General features: G+C 40.7%; 1 protein-coding gene across 1 annotated transcript in view; it reads right to left on the reverse strand.

Moving 5' to 3' along the window:
* The window catches only part of myo3a (myosin IIIA), a gene marked incomplete at its 5' end in the record, with an annotated part of 41050 nt that extends 37138 nt beyond the window's left edge, over positions 1-3912 (reverse strand). Inside the window, 3 exons of the mRNA XM_084048179.1 lie at positions 850-1060; positions 2808-2934; positions 3904-3912. Coding sequence (XP_083904305.1) covers positions 850-1060; positions 2808-2934; positions 3904-3912 — 347 coding nt within the window. The remainder of the gene's footprint in view (positions 1-849; positions 1061-2807; positions 2935-3903) is intronic.
* Between the last annotated feature and the right edge of the window lie 11114 nt (positions 3913-15026).

Consider the following 15026-nt stretch of genomic DNA (forward strand, 5'->3'; position numbering starts at 1 on the left):
TCGGCTGCAATGGGAAAACATGGCACAGGCCGACTAAATAAGCCATTTAAACGGTTGTTTCAACCCGTCGCTTAACATTTTACTTTGCAACTATTTTGCAAACATCTGTAGGTGTCTCAGACTACCTTTACTTTGTGGATACGATGTGCGGAAAAGGGTAATAATCGGTGAGAACCTCATCTCGAGATTGTGGAATAGTTGTCTGGCTGCGCGAGACTAGAAGAGGTTAGAGTTCTCAACGGGCCTGAAAATCAAGGCTCGGCCCGGCCTAAAACATTACCATACTTTTAGGCCCGAAAACCCCCAAAGCCTGAAAAGGTGTCATTCAGTGCTTAATGTCCTCAAAGTCACGCATCCAACAAGCTTTGAACTGAGCAGATTGGACCTTCCGTTCCAGAGATAATGGCCAAAGCATCTTGAAAACGGACACTTTCGCTGATTTTCGATCGACAATTTTTGATTGAGTTTTGTCGCCCCTTTTTCTTTGATAACACAGGCTAGGAAGGTCGGACGCGACAAACTAGATCCCTGAGTAAAGTTCACTTTGAGCTGCATCCAACACATCCACTGTTTCTGTCTGCCTTACTGTTAGGCCACAAGGGGCAGTTAACATTTTATTTTTCGGGGTAATACATTTGTTTATCTTTTTTTTTCTTCACGGAACCCGAGGCTCGGCCCCGCCCGACTAATTGGCATAGATTTTGGGCCCGGCCCGAAAACGTCCGGTTTACGTTTACCTACGTCGGGTAGGGTCAGGTTCGGGCAGAATTTGAGAACTCTAAAAGAGGTAAGTCTTCAGATTACAGCGGAACATTGGGAGTGGGAATCTGCAGTTTTTTAACATCTCACCCCGGCTGGCTGTCGGGCCGCAGCAGGGAGTTGATGCGGTTGACGATCCAGTTGAACAGGCGTCCGTACAGGGCCTTGCTCATGGCGTCCCTCACCTCCGCCGCCTTCTCCACCGTGTTGGGCCGCACGATGGTCTCGCCTCGCGCCACCACGCAGTGGGAGGTCAAGGCCTCCTGGAGCTCCTCGGAGCGGATGCACAGTAGGGACGCCGCTAGAGGGGGCAATAAGCAGTGATGGAAAAAGTACTCACATTTTTCACTTAAGTAAAAGTATCGATACTGCTATGTAGAAGTACTCCGTTACAAGTAAACGTTCGGAATTCTAAATTTACTTGAGTAAAAGTACAAAAGTATTGGTATTAAAATGTACTTAAAGTACCAAAAGTAAAAGTACTCGTTAAACGGAATGTCCCATTTCAAGTTTTCAAATGTATACAAATCTTTTGAAAATAGCAGATCTACAAGCTCGGCTATTTTCAAATGGCCGAAATGTATATAGGGCTGAAGTGATTAATTTTGTAATAATAATCAAAATCTACAAAGTAACTAGTAACTAGATAAATGTAGTGGAGTAAAAGTGCAATATTTGGATCCGAGATGTAGTGGAGTAGAAGTAAAAATAAAGAAAATTGGTAATACTCCAGTAAAGTAAAAATACCTAAAAATTGTACTTGAGTACATGTACTTAGTTACTTTAGACCACTGGGCACAAGCACAGAAAAAAAAAAAAAAAAACATATTCATGTCAACGATGATGAATGTGCAGCCATTACTCACTGTGCGTTCAGCGTATTACAGACCAACATAAAACACACAAATATGTATACAGCCAGTCTTTTGACAAACAGACAGAAATGACTCCATTATTCATGGAAAAAGAGAGATAACACACAGGCTAGTTTGGCGGTCAGCAAAAAAAGCATGATATCTAGTAGAGAGAGACCTAGCTGCAGCGTCTGGTCCAGCATGCACTGTACTGTATTCCTCCTCATCCATCACATCAAACAGATAACCCCCCTGTCTAGACAGACTCTGGAAAAACTGCCTCGCTGACAATACTTCCATGTTAATCTATTAACCTATTAAGACCTGAGGCCGATTCTAAAAATGTTTTCTAAATCCTAACAGTTTTTTGATTTTTTTCTTTTTTTTCTCTCAAGATTTTTCAAAAATAGCAGATCTACAAGCTCATAGCGCGGCACTCGGTGCCGCGCTATGAGCTTGTATATCTGCTATTTTTGAATAGCCCAAAAGATCTAAAGTGACTCAGATGCGTTCCCAGTCTTAAAGGGTTAAGACCGGGAACGCATCTGTGTCATTTTAAGATTTCTTTGGCTATTCAAAAATAGCAGATAGCGCGGCTATGAGCTTGTAGATCTGCCATTTTAAAAAAAAGAAATCATGAAAATGTGTGCAAATCTTTGAATATATATAATATATATGTATATGTTTTAATTCCGAACATTTGTAACTCCGATCTGTGCTTCTGGGGGGTCCCTGGAACAATATATTTTGAGATGGGGGTCCGTGGCCAAATACATATCATTTTGGAGGTACTTGACATGAAAAAGTTGGAGTACCACTGCTATAGAAACATACTGTTAGGATTTAGAAAACATTTTTAGATATGTATTTGGCCGCGGACGCCCCCCCCCCCATCTCAAAATATTTTGTTCCAGGGACCCCCAGAAGCAAAGATTTGAGTTACAAATGTTCGCTTAAAAAAAACATATACAGTACTGTATATAAAGATTTGCACAAATGCTCAAGATTTTTCAAAAAATAGCAGATCTACAAGCACATAGCGCTAAGAGCATGTATATCTGCTATTTGTGAATAGCCAAAGAAATCTAAGAATGACACAGATGCGTTCACGGATTTAATGGGTTAAAGGGAAAATGTAACCAAGTAAGTAAGTAACTAAGTACATTTACTCAAAGTAAACCATGTGGGTCTCACCGTTCTCCAGGACAGAGCTGTTGGAGATATCGCTCTTGTCGGTCTGGTGTTCAGTGGCGACCGGAGTGAATTCTACATCTCCTATGTTGAGGATGGCTGCCAGGGTGCCGTACACACTGCCCAGCTCCTGTGGGACAGAAGGACATATATACTGTAGATCCAGGGGTCTTCAACGTTTTTCAGGCCAAGGACCCCTTAAGCTGAGAGAGAGATGAAGCAGGGACCCCCCCACCACTACATATTGTATAATTGTGTTGCCGATTAAACTTTTTCATACATTTCATAGATAACTTCATTGACTATCAGTGTTGTGTGTAAATTCATGTTTTGTGTCCTGTGTCATTTTTTGATTTGAGCTAAAAGGCATTATTTTACACTTTGGCTATTCAAAAATAGCAGATATAAAAGCTCATAGCGCGGCACCGAGTGCCGCGCTACGAGCTTGTAGATCTGCTATTTTTGAAAAATCGTGAAAATGTGTGCAAATTAATATATTTATATTCTTTTAAAGCAAACATTTTTAACTCAAATCTGAGGGTCCGTGGAACAACATATTTTTGAGATGGGGGTCTGTGGGCAAATACATATAATTTTGGGGGTCCTTGACATGAAAAAGTTTGAGAACCACCGCACCGATATAAAAACATAGTTTTTTTTTCAGAAAACTGTTAGGATTTAGAAGACATTTTGTAGAATCGGTCTCAGGTCTTAATGGTACAGGGTTAACAGGGTATGACACCCGATACGGTGCATCTTCTTTAACATTATAATAATAATGTTGAAGTTGTCTGTCTGTCTGTCTGTCTGTCTGTCTGTCTGTCTGTCTGGTAAGTAAGGATAATATTACATCCACAGAACATACATATCCCCAAAACTCTCCACAGTTGGTACTGGTGTCATAACACTTACAGTACATCATAGACTGACTTCAGAGTCTCTGACAATGTGTGCGGACAATACATCACCCTGTTTCACCTTATTTCACCACAACACAATAACCTGGGCAACGCTGGGTACCCCCCGTCCCCCCCAGCTACTGTACTGTAGGCCTAGTATTGATTTATAGGGACATAAATACTATGCAGTATCTTGTCACCAGTAGCATATTGTCGCTGTCGGGGACAGACCAGCTATCTCAGTTTTTCAACTTGTTTTTCTTCTTCAATAAATCAGTGCTATTGATCACCCTTTATGTGTGTCTGTGTGTGGGTTTTACAAATATTGAACCAACGAAAAGTATTAAAAAGTGCTTCTGACTAACTCCATTGGATCCTCAAACTGTCGGTCGAGCCATCCGACTCAAACTCAGGTTTTTTTCCCCTCTGACTTTGTTATTCTAATAATCAATGATGGACAAAACAACTATTTCCACATTAATGGTCAAAAACCTCCCAACTCCACTTGAGCTGTATTTGGGTAAAGTGATGATAATATAAGAACACGTTCAAGTATCTGACACTGTATAAAGTCTGATGAGGCAGGGTTGTGTTGTTTTCCCATTTCCTGACAAGCTAATATTTTGGACATAACTGACCACAAAAAAGTTCGGAAACTTAACTTCCTGGCAGGTCGCTCAAAACCAGTCACAGGTGTGTGACTGGCACCTGAGCATGGGTTCTGCAACTTTGTCGAGTTTGTGTTGATGCTCCAAGCAGTAACACTGCTCCCAAGGAAAGATGCCACGTTTGTCCCTTCAGGATAAGGCCCGTGCAATAGGGCAAGTGAAGCTGGTGTTACAAGAGTGATTACCAACAGAAGCATATTGGGATATTTTGGCTATTTTCTTTTAGGCGCTACCCACACGTTTAGCTGGGTTGTTCATTCCACGAATGCCCGATCTTTACACGCTGTACCTCGTTGTAAAGGTGACTAATCAACGATAAATTGATATAATCGACCGATGTTAAGTTAACATTTTGTGGGCAGTTTAGTTGGTTTCTGCCCAACACCAGAGATATTCAAGTGGCAAAGCTGTCCGTTCAACATGCTCTTATCATCCTGATACATGTAAAGTCATGTCTTATTTTTGGGGCGGTGTAGCCGCCCCCTATAAGTGAGTTTTGGACACAGACCAAAAAAATTGTGTACCCCCTACTTTTTTCATATCAGCCAATCACATTACAGCTAGTGTCATCACCACTAACTGTAATGTGATTGGCTGACTTTGCAAATTCAGGACTGTGATTGGCTAGCGAAACACATGACACATGTGCAGCCCTATGAATAGCAGTATGGACTTTAAAAAAAATCATTTATCCTTTTTTTAAAGTGAGTCATGTTGTGATGACCACAAACCGCCCACTTCACACTGGGTGTGATTTTTTATTGTACAGAGTCAGTGTCATCGGGGGACTGAACGCTGGCAACCTCTATGCTACCATAATGGGTAACTTCTGTCTCAAAAGCTATATATAGTATACTTCCAAATCAATTAAATCACCACCAGTTGTACACTTTAAGATGCGCTTTGCAATTTGAATAACTTCCAGTCCAGAAGTGTAATATTAGGAGTCAGCTCCAGCAGCACTGCACTGCCAAGTGATTCATTACAGGATAAGTGCTATTGACGTGCAGGTCCCAAAGGCAATCAGTTCTCTGGGCTCCACTAGCCTCCGAGATGTGGTTAACCCATTCAATCCGGGAACGCATCTACGTCATTTTGTGAATTCTTTGGCTATTCAAAAATAGCAGATCTACAAGCTCATAGCGCGGCACCGAGTGCCGCGCTATGAGCTTGTAGATCTGCTATTTTTGAGAAATCGTGAAAATGTGTGCGAATCGTTGAATATATACATATTTTTTCAAGCGAACATTTTTTACTAAAATCTTTGATTCTGGGGGGGTCCCTGGAACAAAACCTTTTGAGATGGAGGTCCGTGGTCTAAATACATATCTAAAAATGTTTTTTAAATCCTAAGTAGTAATATCCTAACATCCTAATAGTATGTTGCTATATCAGTGGTGCTCCAACTTTTCCATGTCAAGGACCCCCATCTCAAAATATGTTGGTCCAGGGACCCCCAGAAGCACAGATCGGAGTTAAAAATGTTTGCTTTAAAACATAAATATTATATTCAAAGATTTGTACACGATTTGTACAAGATTTTCCACGATTTCTCTACAAATTGCAGATCTACAAGCTCAAATCGCGGCTATGAGCTTGTATATCTGCTATTTTTGAATAGTGAAAGACATCATAAAATGACACAGATGCGTTCCCAGTCGTAATGGGTTAACAGGCCACATGTTCCCGTAGCTGCGTAGCATATCATAGCAGCAAGCCGCCATGCATTCATAGTAGTTTTTAAAACTTGATTTCTTTCCTTTAATCCATTAAGAACGGGAAATCATCTGTGTCATTTTAAGATTTCTTTGGCTATTCAAAAATAGCAGATATATAAGCTCATAGCGTGGCACAAGGTGCCGAGCTTGTAGATCTGCAATTTTTTTTTAAACCGTGATAATTTGTGAAAATATATATTTTTAAAGCGAACATTTTTAACTCCAAATTAGCTTCTGGGGGTCCCTGGAACAAATTATTTTGAGATGGGGGTCTGTGGCCAAATACATATAATTTTGGGGGTCCTTGAAAAAGTTGGAGCACCACTGATATAGCAACATACCGTTAGGATTTAGAAAACATTTTTAGATGTGTATTTGGCCGCGGACCCACCCATCTCAAAATGTTTTGTTCCAGGGACCCCCCCAGAAGCAAAGATTTGATTTTAAAATGTTTGCTTTAAAAGAAGTATATATATATTCAAAGATTTTCACAAATGTTCACAACTTTTCAAAAATAGCAGATCTATAAGCTAATATGTGAGCTTGTATTTGAGCATGTGTATCTGCTATTTTTGAAGAGCCAAAGAAATCTCAAAATGACACAGATGCGTTCCCGGTCTCAATGGATTAAGAGGTTCAGGTTAAATACTTGCACATGCACTTATCCAGGTACATACTATAGGTGCATAAATTAACCCATTAAGACCTGAAGCCGATTCTACAAATGTCTTCTAAATCCCAACAGTATTCTAAAAAGAACGTATGTTTCTATATCAGTGGTGCTCAAACATTTTCATGCCAAGGACCCCCAAAATGATATGTATTTGGCCGCGGACCCCCATCTCAAAATATTTTGTTCCAGGGGACCCCCCAGACGAAAAGAATAGAGTTAAAAATGTTTGCTTTAAAACAATATATATTCAAAGATTTGCACACATTTTCACGATTTTTCAAAAATAGCAGATCTACAAGCTCGTAGCGCGGCACTCGGTGCCGCGCTACGAGCTTGTATATCTGCTATTTTTGAATAGCCAAAGTGTACACAGATGCGTCCCAGGTCTTAATGGGTTAAGAGTGTGCATATACTGCTTGGTGCCCTATACATATCTGCAGAGAGAGCCCTCTTTTAGCTTCTATAACCAGTAATTAAATGTCCGTGTTGGTGCTTGGGTTACCTCCAGGGTAAATCCGATGACTTTGAAACACTGTTCCACTGCATCAAACTGCTCCTTGTAGAAAGCGTTGCTTACAATGTCAGGCCCTAATTTAATGTGCTCGTTGCACAGATACCTGCAGGACAGAATGAGGGAAACACAGAACAAGGTCAAGTTGAGTAAGGTGGGGTCTCGGGAAGTATATAGGGGAGTGAGTTTGATACATGAGGAGGAAATAATGGTGTTTGAGAAGAAGGTTAAAGGAATGTCAAACCTACTTAGGAGTCTTGCTGTCAGAGAGCTTGTAGTGGGCCAGCGTCTTCCTGTCCGCCAGGCCGGCGTAGATGTAGTAGAAGATGTGGAAGTTCTTCTCGCCGCTGTAAAGATAATGATAGATAATTGTATAGCGCTTTTTCAAAAGGAAGTTCCAATGTACTGCACAAAGCAGAACAGTGCTGCATTTGTTGTTAAAATGATCCCTGGCTAATAAGCCTTATATGCCTTTATATACATAATAATTGCCCTATGTAACTAAAATAAAAAAAATAAACTATTTTAGAAATAGTTCATCATTCACTCAATAGGGACTGCTCCCGTCTGAAGTTGATGATGTCATTTTGCCCATGTGTGGTCCATCCCTATGGAATGCATGTGCTAATAAAACATATTTAAAATATTGATTTGATGCTCGTATTAACCTTAGGAAGTATTACGTTGTTTTCTTTTTTACTATAATTTTTATCCCTCGATTTTGTAACCCTTTTTTTCACCCGGTGCCAATTTGCTAAGTGATCCTGGGCACTACACTCCCCCCACCAGCCTAGGGAGGCCAGGGCAGAGCTCATACCTCCTTCAATGCATGAGAGCCAACTGACCTTCTTGTCACCTGACAGGGGAGAGTTTCCCTGGTTGGACGTAGCGCGTAGAAGGAACACGTTATTCCAACCAGTTCCTTTCCCCTCCATCAGGCGCCCCAGCTGACCAGGGGGAGGCAGTATAGTGACCAGGATTACTACATGTTTTTGTGAGGGTATTACAGTTTTTCACTATTGTTAACAGACAAAAAGCAAAAATTCGGCACAATTTTCACAACCTTAACTTCATGTACTAATCGCTCGACCCAATTTGGCACTACTTCACACTCCCTTATCTGCAATAGACTCTGACTTTCCTTCTTTACACTCTGATGTCAATTACATTATCACCTTGTTGTCCAAACACTACACACAATGTTCAGTTGTTGCACACACTTCTCACGCAAAATCTCAAAGCATCAACCTACAACACATAAATAGTCAAATCTCTAAACATTCAGGTCTGGTGAGCAATTTGCACCACCGGGCTGCTCCAGTGCGTGAGTGGTTCCAGGACCACCCAATTTTTTCCGTTCTGTACCTTCGACCTTATTCTCCTTTTCTGAATCCCATTGAAGAGTTCTTTTCAGCTTGGAGGTGCAAGGTATATGAACGGAACCCACAGAGCCGGGTCCCACTGCTCCAGGCCATAGAGGAGGCTTGTGGCGACGGCTGATTCGATTCTTGGGGTCACGATTCCGATTCTTTTCCGATTTTTTCAAAACAAACGATTCTCAATGAAAACATGTTTTTTTCCAATTCAAAATCGAAAAATGTCATTATACAAAAATCGTGAAAATCACTGTTGAGGCCTGTCAGGGCTTTCTTCCAACGCTGCTTGGACAGGGAGAACATTGCCTATGATGTGGATGAGGCCCTCTGGCCAGACATGAACTGGAGGCATGATGCCCTAAATCATGTAAGGAAATACAACTTTTTTGGCTGCATATTTGTGTTTTGTTTTATGTTTGACTATGAAAAAAGTAGGCCTACACTGAGTCATTTTACAAAAGGAGAAATGGCTCATTCTCTGGAGTCATTATCATTCATATGGTGTGTTCCATTTCTATGATTGTGTTTTCAATTTTGCCCTGCAGTGTGCTCTAAATGTTTGGTAGTGTGCAGCACATGCTAGTTGTGTGTACTGTAATGAATGGTATGTGTGTGTCATTTGAAAATATGGCTGTGTGTACCAAATGAAAACACAAGTTCCATTTTGTGAACAAGTTAAAAGATTTGATGGCAAAGAGTCATCTTGCAAAGGGACTGTAGGGTTTAGCATTTTGTGTGTGAGGTTTTCAGTTTTGTGTGTGCAGTTTTGAGAAAGCCGTTATTGTTTTGAGAAACGTGTGTTAACAATAGTGAAAAACTGTAACTACCCTAGGAGACACGGGGAGAACATGCAAACTCCACACAGAGTAGGCCCTTTCGCCAACCCCACCTAGGGTATGGGTATTACGTTGTTTTTAGTTAGCACATGCATTCCATACATTCAATAGGGTGGATCACACATGGACAAATGACATCATCAAGGGCCCTTTATTATTTATTTATTATATCAGAAATTCAGTCCACGCAAACTTAATGAAAACTATTGGAATCCCATTATTTGCAAAGTAATTTTTTTTGTGACATTGGAGAGATACAGTGATGGATCGCTACAATATCATATATTCAGTGCAGGCGTGCATGGTATCTTTTGATCTCAATGGAGATCGACTATAATAATAATAATATCAAGCATTTTAGGGGGCGGTCGATGCATTCTCTCCCAATATTATAGCCCTGACCTACAGTAACCTGTTGTGTAGATTTTTGTTTATCGTCTCAAAGACCGACTTTGACCCATGTTAGGCTTCATGCTCACACATTTTTCAACATGCTCGCCATGTGATCCGTTTAGTGCTGCTGAAATATTAACTAGACATACCGATGATACCGAATCCATAATCCTTGCGTATCGGTCGATACAGAGTACCAATCGGATACCATTGTGTAATTACAAAAAAAACTAGGACAGTGGAGTCCATGCAGGGACCCTCAGGGTTCCTTGAAGGGGTTCCAAATGGACCCTTACAGGTATGTAACTCTGAGAGTGTACAAATGTGTACATTGGCAGAGTTATGGGGGTCCTTGAAATTAAAAGGTTTGAGAGCCTTGGACAAGTCTGCTCACAATACCCCAAGATGAGTTGCGGCAATTGAAAATAAATGACAAAATAAACAACCAAACAAAGTTCGAAATGTAAACATCATTTGTTGCCTTCAAAATTGTTCGTAATTGTTCTTGTCAGATACTCCAAAAACATGTTATTTAGGAACACCCAGGGGCTGCTATTTTAGTACAAGATTATAAGGTCCTGTCTGGAGGAGGAAAATCACAAAATATCAAGCGGCTGGCCGTCTTTGTTCATCATGTCACTGTCGTTGCTCCTCAGATGACAGAATGTACGACCGGAATCGAAATTCATTACAGAAACAAGAACATTGTGTAGTATGTTCAATACAAGCCTTCCAGTCCTTTGTGTCTCTGCCTTCTAATGATATACTCCAGCCTGCCCTTAATTGCCCTTTGAAGATCCAAGACACTTTGCAGAGATACAATCTTTGATCAAACAGGAAATAAACTTGACCCTTCCACTTGAACCTTTGTACTCCCAAGAGAAAAAATAATGAAAATAAAAGATAGATTCACTGAACTGCAGGAGGAAGTCAAGTTAATGAAAGCTGATGCAGTTGAAGAGAGAGAGAACGAGAGAGAGAGAGAGAGAGAGAGAGAGAGAGAGAGAGAGAGAGAGAGAGAGAGAGAGAGAGAGAGAGAGCAGGGGCGCCGATATTTGTCAGCTCTATTAGGTGCGCTACCTGGCACTCACGCACGCGCGCATGCAAACATTTTTGGTTTCTGGGCGGATATGTTACTTTTTTGGGGGGGTTTTGTAACTTTAATTTCGGTTTAATTACCTGCTAGGTGAAGACACAGCCTGGAGCCGGCCAAACATAAACAAATGGGAGCGCGCCGCGAGTACGAGCGCGCGGCTGCGCGCTGCGCGCCCCCCTCGACGGTGCTCGTCATTTCGCCTGGGTGCTTTAGCCCCGAGGCACCCACAGTATCGGCGCCCTTGAGAGAGAGTCCATAACGAACTGATCCCTTGCCAACAGGCTAAGAAAATAGGCCTTGTTCCGACGTCAGTCATGTATACTATATGGCCGATTCTATAAATGCCTCCTAAATCAGTAGTTCTCAAACTTTTTGACCCCCCAAATTGATATGTATTCGGCCACGTACCCCCCCCCCCCCCCCATCTATAAAGGTTTTGAAATTAATGAATTAAAAATGATTCAACATTTTTCAAACACTTTTTTTAAATGTTCAAAAATAGCAGATGCGTTTCCCGGACCGCTTTTTGGTTTGTCGAAAATAGCAGTTCTACAACTGCCATTGTAGAACAGTTTTTGTAGTGTTTGTCAAAAATAGCAGATCTACGAGCTCACGACGCGTCGCACCTATTTTCGATGAACATCTGCCTATTAAGACATGGTTTAAGATTTTAAAGGTTCCTCAAAGAACTTTGACAAAAAAAAGGTTCTCTAGAACTAGATGAAGGAACATGAAGAACCATTCACTAGATCAGAATGGTTCTTTAGTAGTTGATGATTCTAACTATTTAAGAACCATTCTTTTTCTGTATGCGTGCTACCTACCCAGCCTGGTGGATGACTCTGGACTTCTCCAGGAGGTACTCAGAGATCTGCGCTCCCACCACGGTGCCTCCGCTGGTGAACTTCATCTCCAGGTATTTGCCGAAGCGGCTGGAGTTGTCGTTGATCACGGTGCAGGCGTTCCCGAACGCCTCCACCAGGCCGTTCACCAGCAGGATCTTCTCCTGGAGCGTCTGGTTATTGGCCTGAATAAAACCATCACAACAGTCAATCTGTGATAGTAAGTAACTTGGGGAGATATGGTGTTGAATGAATGAATGAATGAATGAATATTTTATGTCCGTATCCAGACAATTTCTTGACCCATCCCACATGGGAAAAAAAAAAAAAAAAAAACATTCCAGTGTATGCCCAGCCAGCAACTCATAATACAGCCCGATTTTGAACAAGCCACATACAGTATATACATTCATATATACCTGCACATAGAATATATAGAGTTAATAAACTAATAATATACAGTAAGTAACCGGGGAGGGATCAAACAAATGCTTTTTAAAAAATCTGCTTAAAAGAATGTACCACAATAGTGTGCTACTGTGCCATTATGAGGCATTTTTTGTCTCTGGCAGATTAGTCTGGTTTCCAGGGTACATATACAGCACATTTTTCAGGTCGGGACCAATTTATTTTACCAATTTCATCCAATCAAGGAGAGAGAACTCAAACAGGAGAGAGAGGATAAACAAGGTACATTTGATGTGATGAAACACAAAATAATGAGCAGACAACATCGAAACTGGAACACTATACAACTGAAGCTGATAATTGGGTTTCTGATTGGATGAAAATGTGGTGGTTCCTGAAAATGTATATTCTGACCTTTACCATTTACTTGTCCTTTGAAGATTAAATCAATAGTTACAGTCGCTGTTCATGGAGGTGAACAACAAACAACAAATAAAAGGTTCTTTAAACTCCAAGTGATAGTTTTTTGGTTGTATTAACCTCTTTTCAAATTCTATTCTAACTCTGATAATCAAAGAGCAGTGACTCGTGACCAGCACCTACAGAAGCACTCTCTGAACATCCAGGCATTGTTATTAGAGTTTATGTGACTGCAAACCCATTTTGGACTAAGTCCAAACAGTGAATCCTCTACTGTACTACATACTGTGCAGTACAGTACATACAGTACATACCTACAAATAAAGTAACTCTGATTCTAATAGAAGACTGACCTTTCCAAGCACGGTGAGCTGCTGCACCAACAGATGAGCGCTCTCTGTCTTCCCTGCTCCACTCTCCCCGCTGATCACCATGCACTGTACATAGAAACACACTGATCACCATGCACTGTACATAGAAACACACTGATCACCATGCACTGTACATAGAAACACACTGATCACCATGCACTGTGCATAGAAACACACTGATCACCATGCACTGTACATAGAAACACATTCATTCATTCATCCATCTATTAATTCAGTGGTTCTCAAACTTTTTCTTCTCAAGGAACCCCAAATTGACAATTATTAGCCCGTGGACCCCCATTTAAGATATGCCAAGGACCCCCATAAGAGAAGATTTTTACGGCTCTAGCAGTGATTTTCAACCATTTTAATTTCAAGGACCCCCAGTTTGACATGCATTAGGGCTAGTGGGCTACGGACCCCCATTTTATAGCATTTCTATCTCTGGGACCCCAATTTATATAGTAAAATCAATGTTAATTTAACTCTGAGAGTGTACAAATGGAACCAAATGAACCCTAACGGGTCCATTTGGTTCCATTTGTACACTCTCAGAGTGTACCATGTGTACACTCTAAGAGTTACAGACCCATAAGGGTCAATTTCCCAACTATCATTTATCTGGGGACCCCCTGGAACCCCCTCAAGTACCCCTGGGGGTCCCCAGACCCCACTTTGAGAACCAATGTATTAATTCATTCAAAACTGATCATCATACACTGCACATATACATTCATTCATTCATTCAACCTTTTATTCATGTCTCAGACAATACTCTGAGGGAATGAGACCTTGTTTACATATATGCCGAAATAACAAAAAGGGAGTATGAAATTAAATAAGTAAATACCAATTAAATATTCAATATAAAAAACACTTACACCCTTAAAATGAAGCAGAGAGACTGGACTGGGTCCAGCTGCTGATTCACTGTTACCACCGGTAATAATAACTCTTTGCTGTCGGACAGAAACCTCTTATATCCATATTCTAACTTTTTGTGTTTTTTCGTTAATTAACTTGATCATAATACAGCGTCACACAAAAGCATCAAAAGTAGCAGATCTACAAGCTCGAAACGCGGCGCGAAGCGACGCGTTTTGAGCTTGTAGATCTGCTACTTCTGCCATTTTTTAATTAGAATCGTGAAAAGTAACAGTTTTGGAGATATATGTTTCCACCCGACAGAGACAAAACTAATTTCAAACATTTTCAAGTCACAGACCCTAATTGACCTAAAGGCCATAGAACACACTTTCCATTTATTCTGTCCAAAGCACAGCGATATGAAAATGATGTTTTGGTAAACATGTAATTACATTCCATCGTGGTGATATCGACAAACAATCCATTATCTTTTTTTTTTTACTAAAACAATTTCAAATTAATTCATTTGTAGGAACCCCAGGAGGTCCCTGTACCCCACTATGAAAACGGTAGATCTAAATGATACAAAGTACAACTCAATGTCTAACTAACAATCTAATGGTAACCGTTTCTATGATAACACCAGAATTCCAATACAAGAACTAACTCTGTGGCCCAGGTGTAGTGTGGGAGTGACGTCAGGACTTTGGTATTCTATGGCTTGTGAATTCTGATTTGTCAAAATCAGAATTTAAAAAAAGGAACTCGCAATTAGTTTTCTTTCTCATCCACCATGGATCAATATATCCTGAATACCCCATTACCTGATCAGCGTTGTCTGACACCATAGACTGGTAGGCAAGATCAGCCAGAGCAAAGATGTGTGGTGGATTGGATGTTCGTTTAGCTCCTATGTAGGTCTTGGAGTACTGCAATGGGAGGCAGAGAGAAACATGACATGTGCTGTACTTTTCACATTTTCATACGGTTTAAGAAATGGAGCGCTGAGGCACTATTATTATATATTGTACCCACAAATCTTAGTTATTGGAAATATGCGAAATATGTGAAATATGCGAAAAGTAGCAAAACATGCGAAAATAAGCGCAAATTGTGCGCTGCGCCCTTTTTGAAAAAGTGACCC

This window comes from Gymnoscopelus microlampas (genome assembly GCF_963454915.1).
Source record: "Gymnoscopelus microlampas genome assembly, chromosome: 22".
NCBI classification, from domain to species: domain Eukaryota; kingdom Metazoa; phylum Chordata; class Actinopteri; order Myctophiformes; family Myctophidae; genus Gymnoscopelus; species Gymnoscopelus microlampas.